Raw genomic sequence first — 17,821 nt, 5'->3', positions numbered from 1 at the left:
CTTGTACACCTTGTATTGTTCGCAGGGCTGCAGAGTTCTGTATCTGAAAACCAGCAGTGTTTTGTAAGCACATTCTTATCAGATCATCTCTGGCACACGAAGGGAGAAAGAATGAAGAGATAAGTCTTCTATAAACAGGCGGGTACACAAAGTAACGTGCACTTCATAAGGGGAAATGACTTGACTCCTTTCTCAGTGATGAGAGCCGCGATAATAATATGCATTATTTTGACCCTTTTTTGCTTTTGTACAGCTGATTTGGCCTCATGCTCACGCATCAAACTGCTGACTGCAAGACTTCTATTGTAGTTGGCAAATCCTCCCGATTCCAACAAAGGAAGCAGTTATGCTCGACTTGTGTACGTTTGTCCATTCATTTGAGTGACATCAAATGACAGTCTGGCAGAGTATCCAGACTTTGAAAAGGTGTGTGATCCGTCACGTGAAAGGTATGTGATCCGGCACGCAGGTACCGCTCCTTCCATGTGTGTGTGTGTGTGTGTGTGTGTGTGGTTTCGTTTCTTTTAAAAACAAAACTACCCCGAATAACCATCAGCACTCAACAGACGCTATTTATCTTTTAAATTACATATCGAAAATAAGTTTACCTCACTTATTACCGTCTGTGACGATTCAGTTGCATTCGACCGATGCTCAGCACACACACACACACACACACACACACACACACACAACACACACACACAGGCTGGTGATCTACAGCATTAAACCACATATCACAGGCACTACATCACTGCAGCGTGGGCCACCGAACAAACACACCGTCATCTGTCGCCCGGTGCCAAAACGAACTGCTCTTTTGTGACAGTTTTACAAGTGAAATAAAAGTGGGAAGAAAAAGAAAAAAAAAGAAGCTGATTTCTTACCATGCTGCTACTGTCAGAGAAAAGGTCCCACACTGAGTGGAGAAGCGTAAAAACTAAACACAAACACACCCCTCTCTCTCTCTCTCTCTCTCTCTCTCTCTCTCTCTTTCACTCACACACACACACACACACACACACACACACACACACACACACACACACACCCACGCACGCACACTTTCGCATTGGCTCTTGCTCGCCCTGCAAAGCTGTACAGGCTACATTCTTGACAGTCTTCTGACAGCTATGAACTTCCCTCACTCTGCCCAGCTTCTTTTTTTTTTTTTTTTTTTTCCTCCACCCCTCCCTGCACCAGATCACTGACACACGCACAGTCACTTTTATTACATAACATCACATAACAGGAATAGACGAAGAGACACAGAAGAAGTGCATTCATTTATTGGAAGAAAAAAGAAAAAGGAGGATTGAGAAATATGAGAAACATTTGGTGTTTTATCTTTTGCTGGTGGTTGACCTTGACGTCTGTGCCGTTTTACGTGAACGCAAATGAGAGCAAGGACACACGGTGACTGTGTTGAAGCAGCCGACACAGCTTTTAGAAAAATGTGGTTGAAATGGCCTTGGAGGAAAATAGCAGGTTTCTTACTTGCTTCTTAATGGAACTATTGTCAAATGATAATTTTCTATTAACAAGTATAATAAACTCTAGTTGTCAGTTATGCTTTCTGTGGTTCATGTTGCTGTATACACAGTCAATAAATGTCCTGAGAAACAACGAGTACAAAAGGTTTTGTGATTTACTTTGGAATTACATATCTCACACACACACACACACACATTGAGAATTCGAGGATTATGCGCACCAAACAACCAACACATGAATGTAAATAGAATGTTCTCTAATCAACTTTGGCCTGTGGATGAACGTGCGGCGCTCGAGGTGGAGATGAGTGAGGTGGGTGTGTACCAGCAACATTCCAGCGTGGCTGAATCAACACACAGCAAATTACAGAAACAATCATTTAAATTCCATTTTAAAAGACAGACATGAAGTGTCCTGCAGGAACTAGAGTTTTTTTTTTTTTATTTTGCTCAAGAATCAAACCAACAAGATAAATCTCTTCATGAATAAACATGATCGTAGACGAGACAGTAATTATCAGACGTGTATAGGAACAATCAAATGAACATGTCATACAAGCCGCACACGGCTAATGTCCTTACATCACGCGGGAGGGGCTAGCTTCTACGGCGTTGCATAATGGGGTGGTGACAGGAATTTAAAGCTATTTGCGAGGAGAAGAATTGGGGGACTGCTGAGCACATCCGAGGTGACATGACTCAACTAGTGGGTTTTTGAGATGAGCACGAGTGCGACGGTAATGAGCACACGATGGGGAATGAGTTCCGGCAGCTTGTTATGGCTGCAAGAAAAGAAACAAACTGCCAAGAATACAGAGAGAAGACAACATCGAGATTCCTTAAAATGGTAATTAATGCACAAAGCAGATGATAATACATGAATAAACCAACGACAGCACAACTGTCACAAAGACTACACGATGCATGCATTTCTATCGTGTCCCGCTAAAATGCAGTGAGACTTTTTTTGCCTCCCCCCCCCCCCCCGGTACACAGTGAGGTCTCTCCGTGTTTTTTGTTTTTTTCTGGCAGCATTAAACTGTGATAGTCTTTTCACAGGTAAACGGTCCGTCGCACCTCGGCTCAGCGAGAGGACGGGCTGCTGCAGCCTGAGGCAGAGCAACAGAACTGATGGGAACCCTCATCCTCACCCTCCTCTCTTGGAAAGCAAGCGCGGGACGAGACAAAAACACAGAAAGGAACACCGGGAAGGCAGACGGACGAGACAGAGGGAGAGAGAGAGAGAGAGAGAGAGAGAGAAGGAAAGAGGAGGACAGAGTGAAAAACAGCATGAGACATTTAAAAAAGAAAGAAAGAAAGAAAGCAGAAACAGCTGGGAACTAGAAAAGCCTAAAGCAGGCTGCACTTTTTTTTTAGCAAAAACAGTGACATAACTGGCATCTTTATTCAAAAACATGGCGTTTAACATACACCGAATGTGTGTGTGTGTGTGTGTGTGTGTGTGTGTGTGTGTGTGTGTGCACGTCACAGCTGTCTAATGCCATTAGGTGGCAGTGTTGGAGCGTCATGCAGCTGATGTGTCTGAGAAACGGCATCAGGTGGGGGATAAATGAGGGGAAGGAGAGAAAAGATTGTGAGAATTCGCCAGGTTCACTTGTGACTCAGTCCACCTCGGTCTCGCAGCTTATTGAAGACGACTGCAATCATGCCGCTCTCTGCGAAGCAGCTATGTGTTTTTTTTCAAGCCTGGCTATTAGTCACACCTGGGAGTGGTAGGAGACTGGTGGTTAGTTAGGATTAAAGGGGGGGGGGGGGGGGGGGTGTAGAAAGGTAAAAGCAGGATAGGATGAAATGTACAGAAAGTGATGGTGACTGCGTGACAGATCTGGAGAGGTTGTTGCAGGTGAATTGCGAGGCGTCTTACAATGTTTTTTTGTTTTTTTTACTGTGCCGTACTCACTGTACTCAGGCCCTGCGGTGGCCCTTACCTGTCCTCCCGCTGTAAGCTTTGCTCAGTGGAGGGGCAGCAGTACTGATGGAGACTCACGAAGCTGTGAACAGTCAGACTGGTGGGGAACAGAGCGGCGTGGGCGTGGGCGGGTGGCGGCGCCGCCCGCCGCCGTGGGAGTGGTGGGAGCCGAGACGGGCTGCCCTGAGATAGACGGCGGCCCGGACGCTTGACAGGAAGGACCAGAGACCGGACGACACACGCAAATATAGAGACATGGAGAAAGCAGAGACACGCAAAACAGTCAGCGGCAAAGCAGAAAGAGAGAGAGAACAAGTAAGAGAGGAGAGAGAGAGAGAGAGAGGAGAGAGAGGAGAGAGAGAGAGAGGAGAGAGAGAGAGAGCACTGATTTGAAGCTGCACATTGATAGTGACAAGTCATACAGCGTCAATGGTGGTACAATGGAGGACACATTCAAAAAGAGAGGCAGATGTGTGACAGATGTGTGTGTGAGTCTGACGACAGCGGGGGGGGGGGGGGGGGGGGGGGGGGCGGACTGACATCTTCCAGAGACACACCGTCACAAACACCACAGGTTTAGTTGAAATCGACTCGCGGCAGACATTACAGGTGTCTCGTAGGACGGAGAGTAGAGTTGAAGGTTTGACAGCGAACCGTATATATATATATAAAAAAAAAAAAAAAGCTCAGCACCAGAGTTCTTGAACGAGAAACTTCCAACCACTCAGAGAGATTATGTAACAGCTCCATACCGGTCTACTGCAGGGTTCATCGAAAACCACTTTCTATAATGCATGCAAAAGTGCACGTATAACACAGAAGCCTCTCTGCTGGCCCTCTAACTCCGGCAGGAATTAGAGATGCTCCATCTGCAGCTGGAGAGTGAGCAGCGGTTGGGATTAGCATGTAAATGGCTGGTTTCTCACTGGGGCCAGCTGCTGTCAAGGACACGGCAGTCGCCGTCATTTTAGCACGGAGACACTCAGAGGCTAGACGCAGCAGCAGCAGCAGCAGCAGAGAGAGAGAGACAGGAAGTGACTGGAACACTCAAGCGGGTCACAGTAGTGAACCAGCTCGTTTCAGGACCAGCTGCGGGAGACGAGAACTGAATTTCAGAATGTTGTTATTCACTTGAAAAAACAATGGTCGAATAAGAGACAGAATGTTCTCATTGTCAATGAAAAGACAAACCAACGACGTGTTGCCTTCGTAGCCAAAGTTTCTCTTTTTTTTTTTGTCTGCGTGCCATAGAGCTCTATTGTTGTCCAAGAGCTATTAAAAGAGAATCAATTAGACTCACTGTTCCACTGGGTAACATGTTGGTTCATCAGCTTCACGAACACGGGCACTTTGGTTTATTTTGAGTCGAACCTACATACTCCCTCCTGCTCATTTAAATACTCACTAATACCCCAAATCCGCAGCTGAAGAGTATATATTCCTGTTTGCTTCAAAGCTGCAGCGTTCACTGTCCACGACCCCGAACACTGAACACTGAACAGCAGACCGACACGGCTACAGAGCAGCTGGTGAACAAAGTGGATCACTTAGCAGCTATGGAGACATATTTCTCTCTGGAATGTGGAGACCAGAACAGAGCTAAAAGAGAGATATTTGAGAGACTACTGGACTTAACGTTTATCCGCTGGACAGAAACACGACTCCCAAATGGATGATAATGTTGCTCTGTATCTACTGGATAAGCAACTGTTTGCTAACAAATTCACCATTGCTACTTAAAAAGGTCAAGTCAGCGTTGAGTACTTATTGCAGGTTCAAAGACACAAATGGGCTCAGGCCTGAGAGCCACTGACTGTTGTTTTTGACCTTTTCATGGGATTTACTAAAAAAAAAAAAATCACAAAAGAATACCACCAGCCCGTATATCCTTTAATCCTACTGTTCATAAACTGAAAAACACTTCATGTTTGACTGGATCGACTCAAAGAAGACACAAGTCTGGCACACGAAGCGGAGCTGTTTGCAAAAGTTCAGAGGATTTCGAAACACGAGGGGAACGAGAGAGGTAAGCGTGAGAGCGTTTAAGGGTGTGAGCTTAGCGCAAATGATGGAAAAAAAAAAGAAGTTCAGATTAGATGAGAACAAGCTATTGAAACTGCAGAGTGTGGAGCAGGAGCGCCTTGTTCGTTCCTATTTGTAAAGATGACACGGAGGTTACAAGTCAGCTCATTTGAGAAGGTTCACGAGACGTGAGCCGTGCGTTGTTAATTGCTCCGTGTCTCCCTGTGACGCCGTCTTCCTCTGAAACAGCTGAACCCGTTGACCCGTTCCTCTTTGGATGGAGATGTGAAGAGAGGCAGAGGTGCTGCCGTGCGAGCCGTGCTTTTGTACACACTGCGAGGCCTCGCACTGCCAAGATTTGTATTTTACGAGCGGTAACTATAGCATCGTGTAGCGAGAGTCGACGCGCTCATCTCGGATCTGACTTCTGCTTCATGAGCAGTTATGCCTGAATCCATGATTTCCATAAAAAAAACAAAAAACAAAGAAAAAACACAATCGCCCTCCTCCTCCTCCTTCTTCTTCTTCTACACCTCCATAGAATAACAAAGCACACATGCTACCCACACACACTCTTAGCGTGTGTACATCTCTCTCTCTCTGTCATTAGCCGACGTGCTCATCAAATAAAGATGAGAATGGACACAGGTCGGAGGGTGTGTGTGATGCTGGTGTGCAGAGAGGACACGGGGAAGTCAAGGCTAAAAGGGAAAAGAGGTACATCGAGGGGGGGGGGGGGGGGTATTTAAAGCAGTGACGCTGACACGGGCTGGAGGCAGGAAGAGGAGTGGGAGGAGAGTGGGAGAGCTTGAACACAGGAGGAGGGCAAAGGTGGAAATAATCAAGAGAGGAGGAATGCAAGGAAGCAGGACAGAGCGGCGAGGAGGGGAGGGGGAACGGGCGGAGGCTGAACGTGGAAATGGAAATAGGATGGTGGCTGTTGTTGGGAATCAGTTGTTTCCTCGAACCTGTGTGCAGTGGCATGGGGGAGTCGGCGCGTAGGAGAGGCTATGTATAGATGAGCGAGGAGAGTGAGAGCAAGGCCCGCATGCTGCGATCGCAGGAAGACATCACCTGCTGCTGTGGTCGGCAGGTTTTTTTTTTTTTTACACACACACACACACACACACCACAACAACTGTTTCGTAAAGAAGCCCGCGGGCCGGAGAGCACGTCCGTTTTGCATCCACGTGGCTTTTCCGGGGGGGGGGGGGGGGGGGGGGGGGGTGGTTTAATTTGAAAACATGTCCGTCACAATTCCGGAATGGTACAACCCACTTCAGATTGTACTTTAAAAAATGTTGGTTTTTTTTTGCCATTGTCTATGAAATAAGAGTGTGGGAGCGCACTGCGTCATCCCACCTCCAGCGCGTGACCCTGCCTGACTCCCGCTGACAGAGACGTTTGATAACCACACACGCTGCGTTGTAGCCTAAAGTTAATAACACACACACACACACACACACACACACACACACACACACACCGTTCCCTTCCACCAGTTCTTCCACAATCAAACTGCTTTTTGCTGCGAGCTTGAATCTCCTACTGCTTGGCAACAGTGCGGACTGCCTGTGTGGGCGTGTTGGCGTTGAGTGCCAGGCGAAAGCACTGACAAGGAGGGGCACGGCTACAGTTACGACTCATCTACGCGCACCAGGCACCTGCTGGGGCCCTGTGAGTTTGTGTGCACATATGTGTGTGTGTGTGTGTGTGTGTGTGTGTGTGTGTGTGTGTGTGTGTGTGTGTGAGAGTGCTTGTGTATAGGTGTGTTTGATTTTTAACCGGGTATGATTCATCCAATGAAGGACCATTTGAGTTCCTTTAAATGTGATGTGGGAGACACAGAGGGACTAATTCAAGGAAATGATATTCCTGCAGATCACCTAAAAAAAAAAAGGGAGGCTCTGTAAAGTCTGGAGCAGATCTCGGTCATAAAGGCGCGTGACTAATCGTCCGAGGTTGCCGGCCAGAGGAACCCCGTCCCATCTTTTCCAACGAAAGACGCAACACGTGATGAATCAAAGCGTTCATCTGTCTTCAACATGCATCATCCATTCCCACCGAGCCGTCATTCAATCCCGCTTCTGTCTTTCACCCCGCTCCATGCTCCCACTCCTACCCTTCTCTCCTCTCTCTCTCTCTCTCTCTCTCCATCTCTCTATTCTGTGTCTCTCGCCCACAGAGTTCTTCACAGAAGAGCTCACAGCGTTCCCACGGTAACCAGTCTCCCTGTTCTGCTCCACAGAACGTGCGCACGAGCGTGTTCGACAAAACACCCCTCCTTCAGAAGGGCCACTTATCTGCATTTGAACCCGGAAAGACAATGAATAAAAAATAAATAAATAAAAAAAAAAAAGTCACAGCAACAGCTGGGAGAAGACCGTCTGAGAGGCACCCGTGTCGATCAAACGCCGGCACTGATGGACTCTTGACGGACAGGAGGCGCTTAATAACAAAGCAAGGCCGCTAATCTGTGCGCTAATTTACCACGGCTGCTGTGAGACACTACACAGCTGCCGTGTAAAACAAAGCGAAAGACTTTGATAAAAAGAGAAGGGGAAAGGGGGAGGAGGTTGTGTCAGGATCGGGATATTTAGCTGCCCCCTCCTCCTCCTCCTCCTCCTCCTCCTCCTCCTCCTCACCTCCCACCACTGGATAGGTGAGGTAAGTTTGAAGGAGGAAAGGATTGGAGGGAGAACAGGAGGCCGGAAATGTAATATTGTAACTTGCCTCGAGGAGAGCTTTACAGTTTCCACAGCAACTACATCTCTGACGGCTCTCCGTGAAACGCTGCACACCACAGGTATTCACTCGTCTCCTTACCATTACCAGGAAAGACTGATGTGGCGGTTTAGACCGGCCATTAACAAAGACTGGGTAAAAAGGAGATAAAAGGAGAAATTAGCAGAATTGATTTAACATTTATATCTGCAGTACACCTTTGAGCCACATGAGGGAGACTGATTGTTTGTATTGTTCTAATAATTATGAACTTCTAACGTTGAATCAAAGGCCAGCGGACATTCTGTTTGTTAGCCTGCCCACCTTCATGCTTTTATTTGATGTCATTTTCAACAACACATGCATAAGACAAAGTTATGATTCATATAAAACGTACATCTTAACGTACCGACTGAAGATAATGTAAGGTGATGCGGCGATAGCAGTAAAGACAGTCAGGAACGGCCATTTATACACAAATTACGGTTCTTACCGTTAAAGGCTTATTATTGTGAATTGGGTCGCGATGGTTTGTCATTTGTAAAAAAAGTGGGTCTCCAGTGTTGGTACAAACGGTAAGGAGCAGAACAATATGCAGCCTGAGACTCTTTAGTTCCCACTGTTGGTGGTAAAGCATGAGTTTCTAATCTCACAGGGACCGTTCGCCCGTCCGTCTGCTCACGCGATATCGGCCGCTTCTGTTGCCATATCTGGTCTTTTCTGTACAATTAAAGTGATCAAGGCAGGATATGCTGCCAAGAAACAGTTCAAAATAGATCTGAATGTGAATATGAATCAGCTTTATTGTTTATTGGCCAAGTATGTGTACACATAAATAGACTTCATCTGAAACAAGGACAGCCAAGGTGCAACTTAAACATTAAATACATACACACAGACGTACATATACACACACACACACACACACACACACACACACACACAGACACATATATACACACACACACATATATCTATAGATGTATAGATATAGATCTGTACTTATATATATATGTGATATGATATGTGATGTGTTAAAAAGCGGTTTGTATTTAATCTTTAAAAATGAATAATTGAACCAGTAGAGTGGTTTCAGGCACTAGATATCAGATGAAACCCGACAGCACCGTGACACATCAAACCCGACCGTAAAGCCCGTCAACCCCTCTGCCTTCGCGTGTAATATGCATGCTAATAAAAATATATTATTAATATATTAAGTGTACAATCCTGAGTGCCTCATTGTGACGACTGTGACCTTCTGCAGAAAGAGCCGGGGCCCCCATTGGTCAGTCCTCTCTCACTTCACAACTGATACTTGAGAACATGTATCTTCATGAGTCCTGAGCAACGTGTGACTAAATATAAATGACAAAACATTTGATTTTTTTTCCTCCCGTTGCACACACTGTATGAAGCCATGAACACTCACTGCACTCGAGAAGGGAAAAAAAAAAAAAAAAAAAACACCACCCACGTACACTTGCCTCCCACACACACACACACACACACACACACACACACACACACACACACACACACACACACATCCATCATTTACATCTAGCTACACTGCATCACAGCAATCATCAGAAACTGTTAGCAATATGCTAAATCTGGCCCGGAATGAAACACCGTCTAATCCACCAGGCGTCGTGTGATACAGATCTTATGGGAGAACGAGATTGTGGGGTTTTTTTGGAGAAAATGGCAGCTGCAGCTTCAATGTATTTCTTTCGAGAAAGTCATGCTGAGTCCAGAGAGGATAAATTACCTCCCATCACATCACACAGACTGTTCGGAGCAGGTCAGCACAGCTGAGCTTACCCACACATTCGCCTGGGGCCGGTTCATTTCTCCGAGCTGCATCTCAGCTATACTATACCATGTACAAAAAAAAAAAAAAAAAAAAAAAACGTCAAAAATCAAACATTACATTTTGGGAGCTCTTCATTAGCGTAGAGAAAGAATTCCTTAATCAACCCAATCAGGGAGAAAACTGTGCTTCGGTTACTGGAGCAAGGAATAAGAGCGGGTGAGAGCAGAGAAGGGGAAGGGAAAGAGAATAGCACAAAAGTAATTTCTGCAGCTTCTCTGAGTCATATCTGCAGCAGTGGGAAACAGAAGCAGCGAGGGGGAGAGCGTGAGTGTGTGTACGTGGGTATGTGAGAGAGAGTTTTAAAAAGAGAGACAGCAAGAGAGAGAGAGAGAGGGAGAGGGAGGGAGGTGGGGAGGGAGGGGGGGGGGGGGGGGTGTAAAGGGGATGGGGTTATGTGTCGTAGAGCTATACATAATGAGGCTCCTTATGAAACAAAAAGTCCATTACCGTTCTCCATATTGCCTAAAATTAATGTCAATTTTCCCAGAGAGGGGGGGGGGGGGGGGTACCGCTCATGACCCACAATGCCCCGAGCTGAGAGGGAGATGGATGGAATGAATGAGACGGGGCGGGAACACAAGCACCTTCACGGGGCTCTTTGGAGCCTCTGAACAACTCCTCATTGTGACAGCGAGAGCCAAAGTGAAGAATGGAAAAGATAGCTCGGGTCCTCTTCTTCTTCTTCTTTCTTTTTTTTTTTTTTTTGCCTTTACGTAATACTACCGCTCTGAGTGTCGCCACCACTGTGGGCTGTCGACGAGACCTCTAGCTGCCAGCGCACCGCCGAAGGAAGCGACCTCTCAGAGAGGACCGGTACATGACAGCCTGTATTGGCCGGCTGCAGGGGTCACATCAGCTGTCTATTAATGGACATCCCAGGTATACACACACACACACACACACACACTCACCAAAGACACATATATACACACACACACACACACACACACACACACACACACACACACACACACACAGTAGTAATGATCACCCTTGGGCCAGTGGTAATTACACTCTGGTCACACTAATTAATCTCTCACGCACTCTGTGTGTACTTGCCAGCCTCTTTCACACATTTTTGTACCATCACATGCATTATAAAAAGACACACACACACACACACACACACACACACACACACACACACACACACACAGACTTGCGTGACCTCTCCCAAAATAACAACAACAACAAAAAAAAAAACATCTGCCGTGCTCACAGCGAAACCGTGGCAATGCCCTCCAACCTGCTGCTTCTTGGGAGGAGGGACTTGACGATCACAAATGATTCCTCCCCAAAGGCCTCAGAGTCGCATTGTTCACACGGTTAACAGGAGGAGAGGAAGGGAACACAGGGTAGCATTTTGGGACAGCTGTTTGCGGCGTGTGCCGCTGGGAGAAAGGAGAGGAGAGGAGTGACTTTGTTTTGATGCAGTTAACGCACGCATGGGCTGAAAGAAGAAGAAGAAAAAAAAAAAGAAAAAATAGAACAAACGGGGGACAGTTTATTCAGTTTCTATAGGTCCGAAAATAAAAGTTGTGGGTTATGTGAGGAACAGAGAGCGCAGGGCAGAGATGAGGAATCCTGCTGGAGGATCAAAATCTAATTGGACAAAAACAAAGGCAGCTCTGGGAGCCTTGCCCTCTTCGGCCTCCCTTGCTCTCTCTCTCTCTCTCTCTCTCTCTCTCTCTCTCTCTCTCCTCTCTCTCTCTAACGCACCCTGTTGACAGATGGAGAATCAGTGTGTGTGTTCCACCATTTCTCTTTTAGACTGAGGCACACTGAGTAAGGTCACCCAGTCACTTTCCTCCCCCTTGTCATCTTTGTCCTCCCCCCTCTCCCCCCCTCCCCCTGTCCCTCTCCCACATCTTCCTTCTGTCTCCTCCTCTGATCTGAGCCATATTTAGAGCGTCGCGGTCGCTGACGGTGACGAATTTCGTGTTCCAATCTGATCCGCAATCAAGACGAGAGGGTTCTGCCGCTGACCTAAGCTAATAGGCCAGTTTGGGTTTTTCGGCTGAGTCACAGCCAGACAGGGACAATATGGCTCTGCTGTGCGGGTGACTGTTTATTCAAATGTGGCACTTCATATGATACGCTTGTCTGAGTCTGGATCCAAAAGCCATGCAACAAACCGCCACGGGCAATTAACAAGAGGAGGAGGGGGGGGAATAGCAAGATCTTCTACATTCACAATTCATCACTGCATTTAACACCTACATAAATAACTAATATGTGCTTCTGTGTAATGACTAAGTCCTCCCCAGGGAGGACGGGAAGGGGGGGGGGGGGGGGGCGGAGAGGCAGACAGCGGAGGAAAAGACAACCGTGATCAATAAGGGATTTGGCGAAGTCTGAATTAATCACCGACGAGACGATTGGGGCCTTAAGAAAACAGATAGTGAGCGAAATCCGGTAATAACTGCTGAGATTACTGGTAGAGAGACGCTGTGCGCTGTATGCATACATGCAACAAAAAAAAAAGGACCAATGGGTTTCTGTCGCTGCGACTGCAACAATATACTTCACTGTGTACTTTTTTTTTTTTTTTTTCCCTCGCATGAATCGCTGCCTACTCACAAAGCCTAATGCTTCCTGAACAAAAGCCGACTATATCGGTGCGTGTGCGTGGTTAAGTAAAAGCGAGGACAGATGCACTTGCTGTTTGCCAAAGCTTGTGTTTGCAGCACTCTAACTTCAGGTCGGCCTTGAGTTTGGGTAAGGGGGGGGGGGGGGGGGGGTCTTTCTTAAAATCAACTAGCCTACAGAGTAAAGAGGAAAAAGAAAAAAACACACTTTTAGAAAACAGTAGGCGGTTATTTAATACGTAAGGGCTTCACTGGTCCAGAAGGTTCAGATCACCAGGAAAAAAAAAAGACCCATAACCCACCTGGACTGGAGTGTTCCTCGCCGTACTACTATTAGACTCCTACGCACCTCACATAATGCACTGCGATCATTACACTAATCAAACCCTCTGCAGGCAAGGAATCACAACACACACACACACACACACACACACACACCACCGTGAAATGGACACCTTGAGCACATATCACTCTACACCATAATCCTCAGTCCGGCGCTCTGCATAATTCCTCGTGGTGGCGTATTAAAGAAAGAGAAACCTTCTCGGGTTTAGACCCATTACTGTGAGGATTATCTCTGATGACTAGAAAGGGCTTGCTGCTTCATTTCGTGGGCTCAGGCTATACGTGTTACTCATGCGTCACACATCGGATGGGCATCACTACAGTTTAAAGCAACCAGGATAAAGACTGATGGCTTTCCTCTCAGATGACATGCAGCTCAGAGGTCACCGGTGGGAGATCAAACCGAAAGAGAAGAAGGCCTCTGTTGTTGTTTTGTTTTTTTTAGAAAAGAACTTACTTTCTCCGTATGGTGGAGCTGGCGTTGGTGTCCGTGCTGTCGGTGCGTTCGAGCCGGTCTCGCTCGGTGGTTGAGGAGCTGCAGGAGAGACCTCGGGTCAGCCTGGTGTGGGTCCTCCTCTCCCTGCTGGGCCCTGGAGTTGTGGCCGACGCGGCGGTCGCCTGAGCCGTCGAGGTGCTACCGTTCCCGCTGCTTCCGCCGCCACCGCTGCCATGATGGAGCGGGAGGGACAGGGGCTGGCTGTGGTTGTGGTTCTGCTCGGGAGTGTCCGAACCCGGCGTCCGTGGGCTGCGATCCTGCCTCAGATCCTGGTTCTCCTGGCTGACCCGGTCCAGCTGGCCCTCCAGCTCCTCGATGCGCCGGCGCTGGGTCTCCAGGAGCTTGGCCTGGCTCTCGATGATGTTGTTGAGCTCCAGGAGGTACTCCACAGCCCGGTTGGGGCTCCTCCGGGCTGGTCTCCATGGTGGGAGCCCTGCCTCTGGGGGTATGACCACCACCGGCCACCACCACAGTTTCGACCCCGTGGGGGCCGAGATCCACCCCCCCCACCAGCCCTGATGAGTGGGGGGGAGGGAGGGACCGACGAAGGCTCTAGTGAAGATTAACTAATGGCTTCAGATGTTCAAAAACAGAAAGTCACAGAGATTAAGAGGTTGAGGATTTCAGAATGACTACATATCCCCAAATCCGAGGGCAAAAATGAGCATTACAGCATCTTAGTGGCCATTGAAAATATTGCACTGCCGAGAATAGAGTTCAAAGCTCATAAAGAAGCTCAACACACTGTTGATTGTTTGTTTTCCTGAAGTCACAGTCCTTTTTAGAGACCCTGCCAGGTCAGCATGGAGCAGATCAAGAGTTTGGGGCGTCATGATGAATATTAACTCATGAAGCAAAAATATTACAAAACAGACTGAGACTGGATGGTGGGGGGGGGGGGGGAGGGAGTGACGGAGGTAAGTATAGTCTAAATGAGGCCGATCAGAGATCTATAATGAACTTAAACTTAATGGCTCTCTGAGCAAAACAAAATCCAAAAGGAATATCAAGTTATATCCACTCATCTGTGACATACCCTACTTTAAAAATTAACTTTAAGAGCAGCTTTTAGTTCATTACAAAACATCTCATATGCATCAAGCACTCTTTAGCCTCCACGACATACAAGGGGGAGGAGGTGGGGAGGTGGGGAGGTGGGGGGCGGGGGGGAGAGAGGGGTAATGGGGAGGTGATGTTGTTTATGATCTACCTCTAATAATCAGGCACTGTCAATCATTACATAAGACAGAAAATGCTGCTCCCTCCCACGTTGAATATCCCCGCAGTCTATCATCGTCGCTTTCAACCCATGGCTCGATGTGTCTTTACTGCACAGAAAGTAAGCAGAGGTGGCTCACGAAGTTCATTCTCGGGGTCCAGATCCTCTCCTCTGGTCCAACAAAAAACTACATCCTAGTGCTTTAAATTCAGATTAGTTCCCAAAAGTGTGCGCGTGTCTCTGGGCTTTTTTTTTCATCCACGAATAATGCAGAGTTTACTTCCACGTCACGCATTCATAAAACACCTGGGCTTGGAGATTTAAAAAAAAAAAGAGCAACAACTTAAAAAAAAACCAAAGAACTGTTCAGAATATAATTGACCGCCCGAAAGTCTCAATAGGCTGTGCCTAAATCTCTGAAGTGTACTTTGGATCTGGAATCGGTTTTAAACGACCAGGTTGAGTCATTTCCTACTTATCTGAGACGAGTTTCGGCCGCTTCAGGAAGGTAATCCGTGAAGGAGTGCAGCGGGGAGTCTTCTTTGCGCGTGGCGCAGAAACACGCGCGGAGGTTTCGCTTCTCGAGCGTCTGAACTGCAGCGATTCTGTGCGCCGTTTCCTCTGAGCGCATCAGCGTCAAGGAGTGAATATCGAACATCCGGCCAAGAGTTTCAAAATAAAGGAGTAACTTCACTGAACGTTGTGCAGTGGACCGCAAGTGGAAAAACAAATGAGGAAATATTCATGAAAACCTAAACAGCGAGTGAACGGATGAATTAAAAAAAAAGGTTTTTGTTATTGTGTCATCCATACTGCCTGCATTTCTTGGCTCTCAAACAGCCCCCCCACTGTTACAAGTAGATCTTAATCTTTACTATAAAAGGAGCTTTCATATCAATGAAGGTACTAATGTATGGAGCTGTTCTCGAGAGTTGAGGCTAATTAATGGATAAATAAATGGATTACATTATATTAAAATGGTCTTAATTGCTTATCTCCTCCATGGTGCGTTAGTTTCGCCTGGCTTTTAATTTGGGCTAATGTCTTTTCACAGAAAGAGACACCTTTATGAAAGGGCTGACAGATTACATACAATCTTCAGACTACATATACTTTCTCTACCAGCTAAGCTATAAGTAGCCTGAGAAGGGAAGTGAATTGAATGTCAGTGAGAGTTTGTTTTAGCGTGGAATATGTTTCACTCTGTAAGTTTTGTGTTGACATAGTAGATCAAATGCATTATGCTAACAAATACCGTCCTATTGCATCCGGTTGCATTTTTAAATATGCAAGCCATCATGCTTTTCTATTCTGATCCACAATCCTTTGCGCAGCGGCTATATGGACAAGAGGGTCAAAGATCAAGCTTCAATGCTAAGTGGATGCATACTGCAGGAAACCCTGCGTACTTTGTGAGGGCGGCTGCAGTTGGCTACATACTAAAAGCTTTTAAAAAGGCAGTATTTGTTTCTCTGCAGGTTGATGAAGGTGAAGTTATTTCAGCTCGTGGTCTCATTGGTGTGCTTGAATCAACAAACCCTAAAGAATCTCATACATTCATGGTTTTGTGTCAATTTCAACTTGCATCTTTCCGATTCATCAACCAACGAGGAGGAAACCGAGAACACTTAGGTCCAAATGAGCCTCGGCGTTCAAGCTAGCTAACTTAGCAAGGCAGCAAGGCTGCAAGGCTGCAGTGTTTTAGTCTCTCGAACTGACACTGAAGAGTGATAATTGCATTTTTAGTTTCTGTGAATATTGGTGAAATAGCCTCCACCTATATAATATTAAAATTTCACAATATTATAGAGAACATAAAATTCATATGAATACGATATTACTAAGTAATATTATTGAGGGATTGCTCAGTAGAATACAGACCTTGTTTGCCAAGTGTACAACTGGCATTTTATTTTGAAGGCACAATCTCATGTTGCATCTTTGTAACTTCGCAGCCCGCAGGGACCCTGTTGATGCTGGAGTGCACATGTAGAAAACAATCGACTAAACGCTGAAATGCGATGCGTGTGAAGCATTGCAAGTCACTCATTCTGCTCTGTTCAACAATTCTCTATAATACATATTCACATGATCATAACTTGAAGTCGCCTGAGTTGTTCATGTCTACTTCTTTATCTGCCTCCGACATCGTGTGTTTTGCAGCTGCATTGGGGAGCAGCGCTTGTTATTACTGCCGTGATATTTATTTATTTATTTTTTTTTGACGTGTGCGCTAACGCGAGCAGAAGGATGCGGCTCTAGGACAACATGGGGAGGAAGGAAGGAAGGCCTCGGAGCGCGATGTTATTTTTAGTGACGGTACTTAAGTGCTCATATCTGAACTGAGACACTGGCTATAAATGCACCCGCATATATCTCTCTCTCTCTCTCTCTCTCTCTCTCTCTCTCTCTCTCTCTCTCTCTCTCTCTCTCTCTCTCTCTCTCTCTCTCTCTCTCTCTCTCTCTCTCTCTCTCACTCTGTATCTGTAGCTCACACAGGTGATGCGGCTCTGCTGTACAGTACAGCGGACTAATATTAGACTGAGTGGTGAGCGTGCATGGGAACTGTAGAAAAACATGTTCTTGCAAAAAGCAGGTTTAATAATTCTGTCGAAAAATGATCAGATTTTTATACCGAGGACAGAGTTTTAAAATCTGTCATTTCTCATTCTCGGGCACGCCTCCCATTCTGTTTTATGAATATACATCTTATTTCATGGCATCCTTAGGATCGGTATCTTTCTCACACACACACACACACACACACACACACACACACACACACACACACACACACACACACACACACACACACACACACACACATCTTCATCACGTCAAACCCCATCACTCCTAAATATACTGGAGCCTGTCATTTTGCTGCCATCTGCTGTCCACTACCGTTTCTCTTCTTGCCGTCCAACAAATAATGAGCAACGGAAGAAAGAACACGCATGACCACCGAGGAAATTAATTCAGCAGTTTATTTGCAGTTTCATTAGAATGTGTTTACAGTTCGGCCATATAGTCCCCTCCAGGAAATGAAAGTCTAAAAAAAGAACATTAGCAAACGTTATAAAACAAGTCTGACATATAGGCTATACCGCGCCGCTCTGTATGGTCAC

General features: G+C 46.4%; 1 protein-coding gene and 1 long non-coding RNA gene across 2 annotated transcripts in view; both read right to left on the bottom strand.

The window, feature by feature from the left end:
- The window catches only part of iqsec2b (IQ motif and Sec7 domain ArfGEF 2b), a 28,798-nt gene extending 13,486 nt beyond the window's left edge, over positions 1 to 15,312 (bottom strand). Inside the window, 2 exon segments of the mRNA XM_068711626.1 lie at positions 13,439 to 13,881; positions 13,883 to 15,312. Coding sequence (XP_068567727.1) covers positions 13,439 to 13,881; positions 13,883 to 13,900 — 461 coding nt within the window. The 5' untranslated portion in view covers positions 13,901 to 15,312.
- Positions 1,272 to 3,695, bottom strand: LOC137873405 (uncharacterized). Its single transcript, XR_011103203.1, has 2 exons — positions 3,443 to 3,695; positions 1,272 to 2,652 (listed from the first exon to the last, which is right to left on the bottom strand). It is a non-coding gene; the product is annotated as an uncharacterized lncRNA (long non-coding RNA).
- Positions 15,313 to 17,821: the final 2,509 nt, after the last annotated feature.

The sequence above is a fragment of the Cebidichthys violaceus genome, unplaced genomic scaffold, assembly GCF_023349555.1.
Source record: "Cebidichthys violaceus isolate CVI_PGR_0920_01 unplaced genomic scaffold, fCebVio1.0.p SCAF_165, whole genome shotgun sequence".
Lineage (NCBI taxonomy): Eukaryota > Metazoa > Chordata > Actinopteri > Perciformes > Stichaeidae > Cebidichthys > Cebidichthys violaceus.
The sequence above is the reverse complement of the archived record's forward strand: the minus strand, read 5'-3'. Positions and strand labels throughout refer to the sequence as shown.